At 46.0% G+C, this 15,358-nt stretch overlaps 1 protein-coding gene across 4 annotated transcripts in view; it reads left to right on the forward strand.

Moving 5' to 3' along the window:
- Positions 1 to 15,358, forward strand: part of EVA1C (eva-1 homolog C) — a 95,093-nt gene that overhangs the window by 65,219 nt on the left and 14,516 nt on the right. For all 4 annotated transcript variants that reach the window (XM_081558389.1, XM_081558369.1, XM_081558377.1 and 1 more), the window contains one exon: positions 8,239 to 8,382. In XM_081558389.1, coding sequence (XP_081414515.1) covers positions 8,239 to 8,382 — 144 coding nt within the window. The remainder of the gene's footprint in view (positions 1 to 8,238; positions 8,383 to 15,358) is intronic.

Genomic DNA, 15,358 nt, shown 5'->3' on the forward strand with positions numbered 1-15,358 from the left:
GTATGTGGGCCTGGTGTTGTCATAGCTTCCAACCTCTCGTGAGATGCTGGAAATCTGATTTTATTTTTAATGTAAAGTTTTCCAACTTTTAAAACACTATGAGAGCCAAACAAAACATGCCTACAGGCCACATCCGGTCCACGGGCCGCTGACGTGAGATCTCTGCTCTCGGTTCCCAGTTATTACTGCGGCTCAGCCTTAGTGCTTTGAAGAAGGAGAAAGGGCTGTTTATTTTTGGCCCTGGAACCTGGCATGAACTTGGAAGAACAGTTGCCTGAAGGCCAAGTGGTCGGGGCTCACCGTGGGCCTCTGCAAGGGGACGTGTGCGCTTTTCCTTTTGCGATATGAGCTAAAGTCTGGGGCAATCCCACAGGCTCAGAGTCTGGGTACGCAGTGCAGCTCGTCACACACAGTCAGGAAGCAGAGCGGAGCAAGGCTTTAGCTCTCATTTGATTGACAAGAGGATGAGATGGTTAGGTAGCATCACCGACTCAGTGGACATGAACTTGAACAAATTCTGGAAGACAGTGAAGGACAAGGAAGCCTGGCGTGCTGCAGTGTTACCAGCCACTGCACTCCAGTGGCTATTGCCATGTAATGAAACACTCCTAAGTTTAGTGGCTTAAAACAAAAATGAATGATTCGCGCCTCACAGTTTCTGGGGGGCAGGAGTTCCAGGGTAGCCTGGTTGGGAAGTTTTTACTTAGGGTCTCATGAGGTCTTGCGGAGTTGCAGCCAGGCTATTGGCTTGGGTTGCGGTCATCTGAGGGCTGAACATCTAAGGAGGCTCCCTTACATGATGGACAAGTTGCTGCTGGTTGTTGATGGGTGGCCTTCGTTCTCTCCACTTGGGTCTCTTGAGTGTCCTTGCAACATGGCAGCCGGCTTCTTCCAGAGCCCGAGAGGCAGAGGAGCAAATGGAAGCCACACACCGTCACCTCTCCAGAGTCTACCATCACAGAGACCAGCTGATTCCTCGAGGGAGGAGGCTACACATGGGTGTGAGTTCTGTTGAGGGCCATCCGGAAGGCTGTTATGGGCTGACTTGTGTTCCCCTAAAATTCCCTTGTTGACGTCCTAACCCCCAGTACCTCAGAATGTGACCGTTTGAGGAGATGGGGCCTTTAATGCGGTGACTAATTTGAGGCAATATAGAAGGGCCCTAACCCAGTTTGACTGCTGTCCTCACAAGAAGGGGAACTCAGGACACGGACACACACAGAGGGAAGACGACATGAGGACGCAGGGAGAGGTTGGCCATTTGCAAGAAAGGAAACCTCAGAAGGAGCCAACCCACCTAACATCTCAAACTTCCCGCCTCAGAACTGAGAGGAAACAAAATTCTATTGTTTAAGGCACCCAGTGTGTGGTCTTTGTTACCGCAGCCCTAGGAACTAATACAAAGGCTGATCATCACAGCTTTCAAGCAAAAAAATTAGAAAGAGTAGTAAGGCTGATGACCATGCCAGCTGTCAAAAAAGTGATATTTTTGACCTGTGGTGTTGGAGAAGACTCTTGAGAGTCCCTTGGACTGCAAGGAGATCCAACCAGTCCATCCTAGAGGAGATCAGTCCTGGGTGTTCATTGGAAGGACTGATGTTGAAGCTGAAACTCCAATCCTTTGGCCACCTGATGCGAAGAACTGACTCCTTGGAAAAGACCCTGATGCTGGGAAAGATTGAAGGTGGGAGGAGAAGGGGACAACAGAGGATGAGATGGTTGGATGGCATCACCGACTCAGTGGACATGAGTTTGAATAGACTCTGGGAGTTGGCGATGGACAGGGAGGCCTGGCATGCTGCAGTCCATGGGGTCACAAAGAGTCGGACACAACTGAGTGACTGAACTGAACTGTCATACAGGTTTAAACACAGATCTGGTGTCTCTGGTGTCTCTCTTGAAGGTGATGACCCAAAGACATTTCTGAAACATCTTAAGACAAGTCAGATCCTTCAGAACTTACAGCTCCTCTTGGGACTCCCCTGGAGGTTCAGTGGTTAAGACTCTGAGCTTCCAATGCAGGGGGCGCAGGTTTGATTCCTGGTCAGGAAACAAAAATCCCACATGTCACGTGGTGCAGGCAAAATTTTTTTAAAAAAGAAATAAAGAAGTTATGGCTCCTCTATTGGAAAAGAAACTGAAAGAAAATAGGAAAGTGATTGATCAGTGCTGGTCCTAGAGAAACCCCAGTGGAGCAGCATCTGACACAAGAAAGGATAAACTTTCCCACAGACCTGGGCATGGACTCTGGAAAGCAGGCTTCCAGAAAGCTCCCCTGGCTGGGTGTCCACCACGGCACGTCATTTCCTGCAGCAGTTACACTTTCTGGGTGGGCTCCAGGGGTGCTATTTCCTTAATAAGAGAGTGAGAAAAACCACACAATGGGTGTCTCAAAGGCTGGACTAAGGCCACTCCAAGGCCAAGTGTGGGCAGGCCTGGACTTTTCAGCCAAAGATCAAGGTGCCAGGGGCTCCCACTGCCAAGACAGTCTCGTAAGAGCAACCAGCCTAATTATCTAAATAAACACAGGTTGTAAAGAGCGATTAACTGCAGTTTCAGTGTGAAATGGTAGCCAAAAATATAAAAATTAAATAGTTGAGTATCTTGTTATCACATGTATTGGGGCAGAGGGTAGTTTGCCAGGCAGAGAGGTGCAAACAAAATCAGCCTGGGAGGGAAATAACCACTTAAAAAAAAAAAAAAGAATCCTGCCAATGGTTCAGAGCTCAGTGTCAACAAGGAAATGGTCAGAACTACATAGGACCTGAATTACCTTGGGCCTCTTCCTAAAAATACACCATGGGTTCTTTCACTCTCACCAAGATAAATTCTTTTGCTCCCAGGGTAACTATGAGTGCAGAAGCATGTCTCTGTAAATCACACTGGTCACAGGACCTCCTGGGTCCAAGAGGATTGTGGTCTTACAAATGGAGTCTTCCCCACCGCCTTCCTCTGTTAGCCTTAAGAAATATGATCAGGCACACATCCTAAGAAAATATAAAGTTTCTAGGGCTCTCATATAGTTCTGGCAAGAGTGTGAATTGATACAACCCTTCTGAACGGCTTGGCAGTGTATATCAAAAGCTTTAATATTTTGAATACCCTTTGACAAAGCAATCTACTTCCAAGAGTTAGAAACCGTCATGCTTGTGTGCAAGTATTTAGCTCTAAGGATGTTTCACGCAGAATTCTTTATGGCATTCAACAATGGAAACCATCGGACTGTCTACAAATAGGGTATTGTAAATAGAGCTGGTGCATTTATAAAGTGAGAAACTATACAACTCTTTAAAATGATGCTTATGTTAAAAAGTTTTCATAAATATGCTAATAAATGAGGAAAAGTAGCATACAGAGTCATATGTATATGATCCATTCGGGGGAAGGACATTTAACTATAGAAAAGTGACTAGAAGGATGCTCTTTAAAGGTTAACTATTGTTTTTCTTGATTAGTGGAATTTACTGAGGATTTTTATTTTCCTGGTTTAGGAGTATTTGTGGTTTTCAAGTTTTCAACTATAAACATGTATTTGAAACAGAAAAAAATAATAGCTTGCAGAAAAAACAATAATAGTTGTTGGACTTCCAAGAATAACTTCATAATTCATATTATTACTTCTTTTCAATATAGGTGGCTTATACAGAAATCATACAGTTCATTCTCAAATCTTGAGATGTAAGGGTTTTTTCCAGTTGATAAATGTGCTAATAATAGACAAATTTCCAATTGATAAATGTCCAAATAATAATAAGGCTCCTAAAGACAGCAAAAATATTGACAATCCACCCTGTGCCCCCACAAAGCAATGAAAAATAGTAATAAAAATGAACTACAGGGGCCTGAAGAGAGATAAATTAGGAGTTTGGGATTAACAGATACACACTACTATATATAAAGCATGTAAACAACAAGGGCCTACTGTATAGCACAGGAAACTATATTCAGTATCTTGTAATAACCTATAATGGCAAAGAATCTGAAAAAGAATATATATGTATAACTGAATCACTTTGCTATACACTTGAAACTAACACAACATTGTAAATTAATCCGACTTCAATAAAAAATTTTAAATAAACTGAAATAAAATTCAAAGGATATATCTTTACTCCTAGATAAACTTCCATGGCTTCTGGGGCAAATTGAGGTATACAAAAGGATCATTTATCACTACATTTGCAGAAAAATTTACATTTCTGAAAAAAATCACTCCAGGGACACTCATGTTTAAAAGCTATCTTCTATCCAGATACGAATTTTGTTTTTCTTTTTAAGAAAGTTCGTTTTGTATGCTTTCATTTCAAAGCAATGTAAACTCACAAAAACTTGGAAAGCATCTTAAAATCGATAGGGGAAAAGAAAACTATCATCAGCCAAAAATAGCGTATTTGTGTGTGTGTGTGTGTTTATTTGCAGATTAAGCTGTAATATATAGATCTCATCATTCCATATGCCTGTTTTCACGTAAAAGAACCAAAGAAGGCGTTTAATTTAGACTATAAATGATCTAAGTCTCAAAGACCTTTTGCAGAAGTACCCCATCCCCATAAGGCCTTATGTCGGTAATGGTAACTGACAAACAGTGGATGCTGCCATTGGACCCTCTAAGTGTAACGTTTGTGCAGTAGTCATGCCAAGTAAATCAGCACCACTCTCCACATCATCACTGTCCAGCTGAGGAAACAGGCTCAGCAAGGGAGCTCATTCAACCTGAGCGACAGCTGGTGAGAACAGTTCACATTTATGCGGCTTTGACTCCTGCTGTTGCTTTGCACAAGTCTCACAGAAAGATGGTAAAAATGATGTTCCTCGAGCTCTGGGGGAGGAACACAGGGTCTCAGCGAGTTGAACGGATAGTAGGTGCTGGGCAAACAGCGGAGAAACCCCAGTGCCCTCCAGGACCTCTCCATCCGATGAGAGATCCAGGCACAAAAGCGGCTAACGGAGCACAGCATGACACACCGTGAACATCACAAGCACCCACTGCAGAGCCCAGCTCCATGCAGCAGCCCGCTCGATGGGGCAACCCACTCTGTGTTCTGGAAACCACTACCCTCGCCCCTCAGCCTTGGGGCTGGTAGCCTCTCTCTGCTGTTCCTCGCCTCAGGGCCCTGCACCATCCTTTGAGGTGTTCACATCCTCATTCACGCCTTTGTAAAGTCTCTTTATCAAGCCCACTTTCCGTGGTCCGATTTGAGCCCTGGGCGGGCTGCCAGAACAGTGTTCAGGCTGTTAGTCTTTACTCTTCACAGAGACATATTTGATGCTCTGACACTTCAGAATGTTTCATTCCATCCTCATTGGCTGCCTGGCTTGCTCTATTTACTTTTCTGTCATTTATGAAAACCCCACCAAATTCGGTCTAGCAAGATGCATCCTTTAGACTGAAATTTTCAGAAGCAGTCAGAAAACAGGTGAAAATTGCCAAGTAGAACTGATCCAGGGGCCAAAAAGAGGATGACAGCTTCCTGCGGTGCCTCTAGGCAGCTTTTCTCTGCATAGATTCGAACTCATGGGTCACACCCTCTCCCAGAACACATTCCAAAGCCAGATGTATGGGATGTTTGCATTTCCTGGTGTCCATGCCAGTCCACCAATCCATTCATTGAATACATCATTGCTGGGTGCCTGCTGTGTGCCCTGCACTCCAGTGATCAGGCATCATGGGATTGGACTTGGCAAATAAACCAGAACCTTCATGAAGATATTCAAATCAAGTGCCTCCGTAATAATGTTCCTCATCATTTGTTGAGATATACATATTACATACTTTTAGGTATATAACATGGAGAAGGAAATGGCAACCCACTCCAGTGTTCTTGCCTGGAAAATCTAATGGGCAGAGGAGCCTAGTGGGCTACAGTCCATGGGGTAGCAAAAGAGTTGGACATGACTTAGCAACTAAACCAAACAAGTTAATATAGCAAAAATATATACATATATATACACATACATTTATACATATATGTTTATATGGTCCATATATCCATGCTCCATATATTATTATATGTGAGAATGTAAAATAAACACATATAAATAAATATATCTAATTTATATGTTTTATATATGTGTGTGTATTTAATTGTCATTTCATTAAGATCATTGTCTTCCCAGCTTTCTGGTGTTTACTACAGATTCTTGCTTTCAACTTGACTCTTAGAGATCTCTAAAATATTAAGATAAGAGATAGAGATGGAACTTCCCTGAGATGTGAATTTCCCCACCTTTATCTAGCTGCATACTGTTATATAAACAACTTATGATACTAATAATACATCATATTCTCTGTATATTTTCTATGAAATATAAGATGTATAATAAACAACCTATCTCATGAGGTTGTCAGGCCATTACATCAGTTCATAGGCAAGTGCTGAGAATGGAGCCTCGGCAGAATGTTTGCTGTTATCATAAGTGAGCTGAATTGTGCAAGGTCTCTAGAATTCTCTCCTTCTCTGTTCCCTGCTCTTCAAGCCCTTAACACCTCCCAACATATATGATTAAAATTTCTTCCAAACCAGTCTCCCTGCCTTTGGTTCCTTGTCTCTCCCAGGGCACCCAATACGATGTCCCCAAAGGACCCAAGCATCAGAGCATTTCTTAGGCTCCCTGGTACTTGCAGAATAAAGTTCAAAGTCTCTAGCTCAGCGTTCAGAAGAAGCTGGATCTTGCTCTCTTTCACTTTCCCTAGTCACATACCGCAGCTTCCCACCTTGCACCTGCTGTTCCAGCTCAGGCTCAGCCCCTAGACTCCCGCTAAGTGCTTCCGGCTCACTGACTGTGGTGTTTACACCTTTCTCTCTTGGCCTGCTGGTACCCAATTCATGCTTCTTCTCCAAGGACCCAGCCCCCCTCCTCCACAAAGCCTGTCTTCACAGCAGTCTCTCCCTCCTCCAACCCCATCACATCTTGTCTAAACCAGCCACTGCTGATACTCATTCTGTGTTTCACATTGTTAGACGTCAGGTCACCTGTGTGGGCTTTGTCTTTCCAGCCCCATTACACATCCTGTGAATGGAGGGCGGGCTTCTCAGTTGTTTTTTTTTCTGACTGCACATAGCACAGTGCCTCATTCTCCATATGTGTTCAGTTAATATTTACTAACTGTGAAGATATTGTGCCAGGGTGCTGAAAGAGCTGTCCTTGTGTTTATTCATCCATCTGTCCATTTTTCATTCATTCATTCATCAGCCATTGGATTTCCACAGTGGGTCAGGCTGGGAAAATTAGATGATGAGCAAAATAGAAATAGCCCCTGTCCTCATAGTGCTTATGTTCACATAGGAGAGAAGGATTCTCAAAATAAGCCAATAACTAAACTGTTTCAAGGAGCGGTAACCAATAACTAAACTAAAAGAATAAAAGAAAGAATCTTTCTTCAGTGTTCTACATGTTTTGCCTGTTGTGTATGCAAGACCAGTTACATGACTGGGCAGGGGCAGTGTAAAATGCAAATATGGGACCCCTTGTTCAGAAATATATAAGGATTTCTGATTGGCTCATTTGTAGAGACGTGGGTGCACCTAGTATCTGTCATACAGAGTGAAGTCAAAAAGAGAAAAACAGACATTGCATATTAATGCATATATACAGAATCTAGAAAAATGGTACAGATGAACCTATTTGCAGGGCAGAAATAGAGACATGGATGCAGAGAATTGAAATGTGGACAGAGCAGGGGAAAGCGAGAGGGGCGATCAACTGGAAGAGGAGCATTGACAGATGTACACTACTCTGTGTAAAATAATTAGTGGGAAGCTGCTGTATAACACAGGTAACTCAATCTGGTGCTCGGTGATGACCTAGAGGGTTGGGATGGGGGTGTGGGTGAGAGGGAAGCTCAAGAGGGAGGGGATGGATGTATACCTATAGCTGATTCATGTTGTTGTACAGCAGAAACTAACACAACATTATATAAAGCAATTATATTCCAATAAAAACTAAAAAGAGAAAATAAAATTTTAGTAAATCTCTAATATTATAATATATAACACAATATAATATTTAGATAGATTTTCAGACAATGACAGCAGAGTATTAGAGTAAGCTGATTAAAGTAAGCCCTTCCAGCACTGCCTGTATAGTACTCAGCCTACTGTGGGGTGGCTTTAATGAGATGGAAAATAATCAAATAATCACAGCTGATCTCCATGAACTGTGAAGTCTGGCTCAGAAAATAACCGGAGCCATACATGGATTCTAACCTAAAAGTTTTTGATGTCTCCTGCCTCTCAGATTGTCTGTCTTACTCGGCTCTGCAAGTGTTATCCAGGAGATGTTACGGGAAGCAGAGGTGCAAAATCCTTGTCAACAACCGCCATTTTGGAAGCCCCTGTCTGCCAGGAGTGAAAAAATACCTCTCAGTCTTCTACGCGTGTGGTAAGGATACGCCCTCCGCCAGCTGTTTGGAGACCCTTCCTCCTGGGGAGGCGGTGGTCGTGTGAACAGAAGGAGGTCTCGAACAACAAGTCATGCATCCTCCCTACACACCCTGACACTATGGTCTTCTCTCATACTCATGAGCCTTCCTCCTGTCCTTTATCCTTGTTTATAACATCCATGTCAGATAAGCAATAGAATTTTCTTGGGTCAAAAGTGCTTTTAGCTGGACTTCCCTGCGGTTCAGTGGTTAGGACTCTGCCCTTCAACTGCAGGGGACATGGGTTCGATCCCTGGTAGGGAAACTAAGATCCTGATGCCACGTGGCCAAAAAAAAAAAAATGCTTTTAGTAATGAGATTGGCGACAAGAGGGGAGGGAAGGAGAAGAATAAGGAAATGGGATAAAGTGGATGTCACTGCGAAGAACGATTTTAATCTGAGTTCTCAGGAGGCTCTAGAATTTATGGATATGTCATGTAAGTTCATGGAGTACCACTTGACTCCTAGTTAATCTTCCAGTCTTGCATTTGGGCCCCTAAAATGACTAATTCTCTGGACTGCCAACAGGCATTTTATCGATGTATCCCTGAGGTTAAGCCAACAGATCAAATGCTTACCTACAGCCTTTAAATATGTTACATGACAGCCTTACTTTGTTTTCCTAGTGTCTTCAAATCGTAAAATGAAATTCTTGGTTCATTCGACTCCAATTTTATAAAGCTACATTTAAAAATCAAGTGTTAATTACCCTCTGAGGGTACCATGGATTTCTGGTTTGTAATCCTGACACATGGACTGGTGTGGGTTTCTTTTTTTTTTTCGAATAAGTATAGAAGCAAAGGGAAAGCAAAGCACATTGTAACTGAAGAACCCAATAGTTCTGCTCATGGAAACCTCTTTCCCCCTGCCAGATACCCCTAGCCTTTTCTCTTTTTTTTTGTAACAGCTTTATTGAGCTATAAATCACAAACTGTACAGTTCACCCCTTAATCATACAAATCAGTGGTCTCAATAGAGTCACAGAATTGTGCAATTCCCATTGCAATTAACTTAAGAACATTCTTGGGAATTCCCTAGCAGTCCAGTGGTTAAGATTCCAAGCTTCTACTGAAGGGATAGAAGTTTGATCCCTGGTCAAGGAACTAAGATCAAATATGCACAGTCAGTAAAATAAATGAAATTTTTAAAATATTTAAGAAGAGTCTCATCACCTCCCAAAGAAACCCTGGACCCTTTAGCAGTCACCTCCCAATCCACCTCTTGCCCCCCAGTCCTACCCCAAGCAACCACCACTTTCCATCTTATGGATTTAGCTCTTCTGGACATTTTGTATAAATGGAATTGGACAATGTGTGATTCTCTGTGACTGGCTTCTTTACCTAGTATGTTTTCAAGATGCTTCTATGTTGGAGTGTGTGCCAGTACATCATTCCTTTTTACAGCCCAATAACATTTTGTTGCAACTCCAGCCTTTTATATCCTGAGCTAAATATGTCCTCTGCAATATCAGTACTGGAATAGGTACAGTGAAGTAACTACAGAAATATATTCCCAAAATAATAGTGCCCACATTCACGTTCCAGGAGGCATGGTTTTATTTGCCCTCCAGTCTTTACTGGTTCCCGTGTGAAGCAGCTCTGGGTAGCCTGGAACCTATTCTGGCTGAATTTCCTCAAGAAACTCAAAAAGTCACATGTGCATGCTAAATTGCTCCAATCATGTCCGACTCTGTGCGACCCCGTGGACTGCAGCCCTGCCAGGCTCCTCTGTCCCTGGGATTCTCCAAGGCAAGAGTACTGGAGTGGGTTGCTGTGCCCTCCTCCAGGGGGTCTTCCCCACTCAGGGATGGAACCTACATCTCTATGTCTCCTGAATTAGCAGGCGAGTTCTTTAGTGCTGGCACCGCCTGGGAAACCCCAAAAAGCCGCACAGGTCAGTCCGAAGTTCTGGCAACTGCAGGTCTCTCTAGCTGAGCGTGGAAGGAAGGGCAGGACATTAACCTGTAAATAAGGTGGATTTCCTGGTGTGGCTTCATGGGCGAGGTGAGGGCAGTGCCCAGGCTGAGGCACCTTTTAGCTAAGACAGGGTGGGCTTTCAGGACCGGGCGGGGAGGGGGGGGCGGTCACACATCCTAGCCCAAGCTTCCTCTTCTTCATTCACTCATTCAGCACATTGTGGGTGTTTTTTAGTTAAAAAAGAAAAGAAGATGTCGTTATGAATTATCAGTGGGGGAAGAGAGATGTGCTTAATCGTTCAGTCATGTCTGACTCTTTGTAACCCCATAGACTGTAGCCCGCCAGACTCCTCTGTCCATGGGATTCTCCAGCCAAGAATGCTGGAGTGAGTTGCCATGCTCTCCTCCAGGAGAAGGGATCAAACTCAGGTCTCCCACATTCCAGGCAGATTCTTTACCATCCAAGCCACCAGGGAAGCCCTGGGGGAAGAGAGATGAGCAGAACACTAAACAAATAACCAGAGAAATCTGTCTTTACCCACTGTGATGAATGATGTTTCAGCAAAGGGCAGAATGGGACTTCCCTGGTGGTCCAGTGGCTAAGACTCTGAGCTCCCAATGCAGGGGGCCCAAGGTTAGAGCCCTGGTCAGGGAGAATCCACATGCCGCAACTGAGACTCAGTGCAGCCAAATAATTTTTTTTTTTTTTTTAAAAAGAAAAGGCCAGGATGCTGTGCAGAAGGATAATGGTAGAGGAGCCCTTTTAGTTTTGGGGGAGAAATGAGATAGAGAGATCTTCCAAAGAGAACCGTCCTTGGGGGTGAATTTGCCCCTGTGCTCTGAGGGGTGGGCAGGTGTGAGCTGGCAGATGCTGAGTGGGAGAGGAGGGGTGAGTGGGTGAGGAGGGAGGGGGGTGAGATGGTACAGGAGGGGGCCAGGATCAGGTCCTGTGGGGCCTGGGAGGAGGTGCCAGTGGGAGACTCATTCAGTGATGATGTTTAGACTCTTAAAGGACCGCTCTGGCTGAAAGGTAGAGGGTGGGTTGGAGTGGGACGGAAGCAGAGACCAGTTAGACTGGAAGCGGGCTAGAGGACATGGTAAAAATTGGGCGGATTGGAGAGGTTTGGGAAAGTAGGAAGACATTTGAGATGCTGGAGGCACCTGGCCTATTTGGAAAGATTGGGGTCCAGAGAAGGTGACGAGGGCCAGAAGGATGTGTCCTTTGTCACCATCGGGTGGGAGCAGAGGCTCTGGGAGTGGATGGAGGGACAGCTTGGAGTTCCAACCGCATGGCTCTCGTCTTCTCAAAATAAGCGTGAACCGAGGTGGTCAGCTGTGAGGATGGGGCGGGGGAGGGGAAGGGGAGGGGGATAGAGAAGATGAAGGTCTGAAGTGAGGGTCGTGGGGGCCGGAGGACAGGCTGACTTCAGAAAGGACGGTGGTGATGCTAGCTGGGTGTGTCGAGGGCCTGCGGGGTTAGTGGTCGAAGTTCTCGGGGACGCTGGTCTGCCCGGTTGGTGGGTGCATCCAGCTAGATGCGTGAGGGCTCGCTGGGGGGCAAGGACTCCTTCAGGCTCACTGGTTCGGATGAGGTCAGAGGATGGTGGGGGAGGCATCTTAGTGAGTTCACTGGAGGATCGGAGGCCGAGGTCAGAGAGGGGGCTTTGTGTCTTCGTTTCGAATGTGGGACCATGGACAGTTCCCCCCTTGTCTTCCGTGTGGTTCCCCAGGAGTTACTCTAAAGGGGAGGGTCCCCAACCCCTCCCCTCCTCACTCTGAGCAGCTCAGGGTCCCCAACCCCTCCTCCCCCTTCCCCGACCCATCCAAACAGATGCCTTCTGAGGCAACTGCTCATCACTTCTAATCACCTTCTAAGTGGTTGACATGTTTAAATCATTTCTCCCCCTGACAGATGGGTCGTCACTGTGAAACCTGAATCATTAGCAAGTGATTTGCAATGTCTGTATATTTTTTTTAGATCACCAAATGGGGCGTGGGATGGGGGCATTTTATATTTAAAAAATATGTATATATAATATATATTCCCACTGATGTGGAAGTTCATACAGAAATGAAGGATGTCAGGAATTAATTTCTAAGCGGATCTGTCTTACTCCTTCGGCTATGAGCAAAGAAACTAATTTGAGCTGGTTTAAGCCAAAAGTGAGTTGGGTTGGGGAGGTAGCCTATGGCTAGAAGACCATCTTTAGAAGCCAGACCAGGAAACAAAGCCTCAGGGTGGGACTAAACCAGAAACTTCACGAACATGGAGTCTCTCTGTCTGTCTGTCTGTCTGTCTCCTTCTCTCTCTCTCGCTCTCCCCTCTACAATTTTTCTCTGAGCCTGGGCTAGGTGGCATATGGTCATCCCCACAACCCAGGTGATTCTTACGTTACATTTTTATGTTCTAACAATATGAAGACTGCCAATCTGGCAACTTCCTTACAAATTCCTACCAGCGAGCTGTTCATTGGCTGGGCTGGGGTCAGATAGCCCCCTCCTGTGATCTGCCGTGGCCAGAGACCATGTGACATGATATGATTATAAACTTGGCTGCCAGAGAGCGGCCCAGCCAACCTCCTGCCCTAATCAAGATGCTCTTACATAAGAGGCTTAGGGAAGTGAAGGAAAGTTGCTCAGTCGCGTCTGACTCTTTGTGACCCCATGAACTATACAGTCCGTGGAATTCTCCAGGCCAGAACACTGGAGTGGGTAGCTATCCCTTCTCCAGCAGATCTTCCCGACCCAGGAATCGAACCAGGGTCTCCTGCATTGCAGGTGGATTCTTTACCAACTGAGCTATCAGGGGAGCCCAAGGCTCAGGGAAGCTCCACCCAATTGATGTCTGTTCCAATACCCGGCTTCTAACTGTGGTCTCCACTCAGGCTTTGCTGTCCTGCCCAGCAATCTTGAGATGCCCACCCAGGAGGTTACCCCACCCTTTGGGTTGGGGGGAGGGTGCATCAGCACAGTGAGCACTGTGGTCTCTGCCCTCATGGGATGGAATGTGGTGACTCCAGACCCTGGTGACGTAGGAGACCAGGAGGGCTTCCCAGGGAAGTGGGTCAAGTGAGACCAGGTGTATAAGAGTCAGCGAGGTGAAGTGCAGGCAAATACTGGGAGGTGAGCACAGGGCCTCGGAGCCTCGGAGACTAAGGGTTGGCTTGTACCTGAGGGCACCTCGTGGCTCAGATGGTAAAAGAATCCGCCTGCAATGCAGGAGACAGGGGTTCAATCCCTGGGTCCAATCCCTGGGTCAGGAAGATCCCCTGGAGAAGGCGGTGATAACGCTCTCCAGCATTCTTGCCTGGGAAATCCCATGGACAGAGGAGCCTAGTGGGCTACAGTCCAGGGGTCACAGAGAGTTGGACGTGACTTAGCAACTTAACACTAAGGGCAGAGGGGAGCCTTTGGAGGGTTTTCTCTGGAAACGTATGTAATTTGCATTTTAATAAGAACACGCCTTCTATTTTTTGGCTTCATTTAATCCTGCCTTTCCCTCCCTCACTGCTCTTTGGCTGGGCTAGTTTCAGCCTCTGTATATACCCTCAAGGGAATGATTCAGGCTTTAGGCCTTTTGCTCTTTGAACTGTAGGCAGCGGGTCTGGCTCATGTCAGACCCTTGGTCATTGATTGTGCCGGGAGATGTTTCGCTTGAGCACTCTTCTTTAATGCATGGCTAGATGAGGTCCTGGCTCTCAATTTCTATCCAAGTTTTGTTATTAGCCACACTTCTTGGATGGGATTAGGTTTTAGACTTTCTTCCTCATAGGAGGAGGCAGACCCAGAGAACTCGGTCAGCTTTTCCCCTCTCCTTCTCAGAGAGGGCTTCTCCCTGGGCCCAAAGCCAGTGATCCTCGAGGGTCACCGAGACAGAGGAACAACCCACATCCCTGCCCTGACAGTTCCTGAGAAGGACAGGAAACATGCGGACCTCAGCCAGGAGTCTGCGGCTCCTCCCAGGAGATGGGCGCCAAGAGGATTTGGGGACAAGAGGGATGGTGGTGCCAGAATGTGGGGTGCCCCCTTCAGTAGGTGCTGGCATTAGGGGACAGGAGGAATAGAAAGTGCCAGGATTGGGACAGGAGGAATGGGTGGTGCAAGTTTGGGACAGGCAGGGTGAGGGGATGCCAGGATTCGGAGATGCTCGTGCGATGTGGGTACCTAGTGAAAAGCAACGACAGTAAAGCAGAGGTCTCTTTTGTCTCTGATGTGAAAAATTACTTGGGGCTCTAATTTCAACCCGGGGAGGCTTCTCTATTAAAGCTGCTCTGGTCCAGGCTTGACACAGACTTATTAAGGGAGAAAATAAATTCAGGAAGGGGGTCTGCCTAAATTTAGCGAACCATTGGAGCCCATTAGAATCGTCATCTATGGTTTGTCTGGTTCATCTAACAGATGGAGAGGGACGATCTGAGTGGGAATCACTTTGCGTCTTGGTTGTTGTTGTTGTTCAGTCACTCAGTCGTGTCTGACTCTTTGGGACCCCATGGACTGCAGCACGCCAGGCTTCCCTGTCCTTCACCATCTCCCGGAGCTGGCTCACACTCATGTCCACTGAGTCGGTGATGCCATCCAACCATCTCGTCCTCTTCTTTCTCCAGTTGCCAGAGGCTGAATGTCCCAATGTCATAGAGAAGAGCAAGGGCATATATGAGTGAGACTAGGAATTGAAGCTTCACTCTTTACTAGGTGCATCTCTGAGCCTCAGTTTTCCCATCTGCAGAAGCGGGGATGTTATACATCTTCACTAAGAGGACTCAGTCACTGAGAGGCCTGTGCAAGAGACATCATTTAAACGCTGAGCACAGGCTCCGACACACAGTGGGAGCTCCGTGAAAAGTGGTTTGCTGGCTCCCCCAGTGGTTCAGATAGTAAAGAATTCACCTGCAATGCAGGAAACCCAGGTTTACTCCCTGGGTCTGGAAGATCCTCTGGAGGAGGGCATGGCAACTCACTCCAGTATTCTTGCCTGGAGAATTCCATGGGCAGAGGAGCCTGGTGGGCTGCAGTCCATGGGG

The sequence above is a fragment of the Giraffa tippelskirchi genome, chromosome 2 (assembly GCF_054371585.1).
Source record: "Giraffa tippelskirchi isolate mGirTip1 chromosome 2, T2T-mGirTip1v1.2.pri, whole genome shotgun sequence".
Classification (NCBI taxonomy): domain Eukaryota; kingdom Metazoa; phylum Chordata; class Mammalia; order Artiodactyla; family Giraffidae; genus Giraffa; species Giraffa tippelskirchi.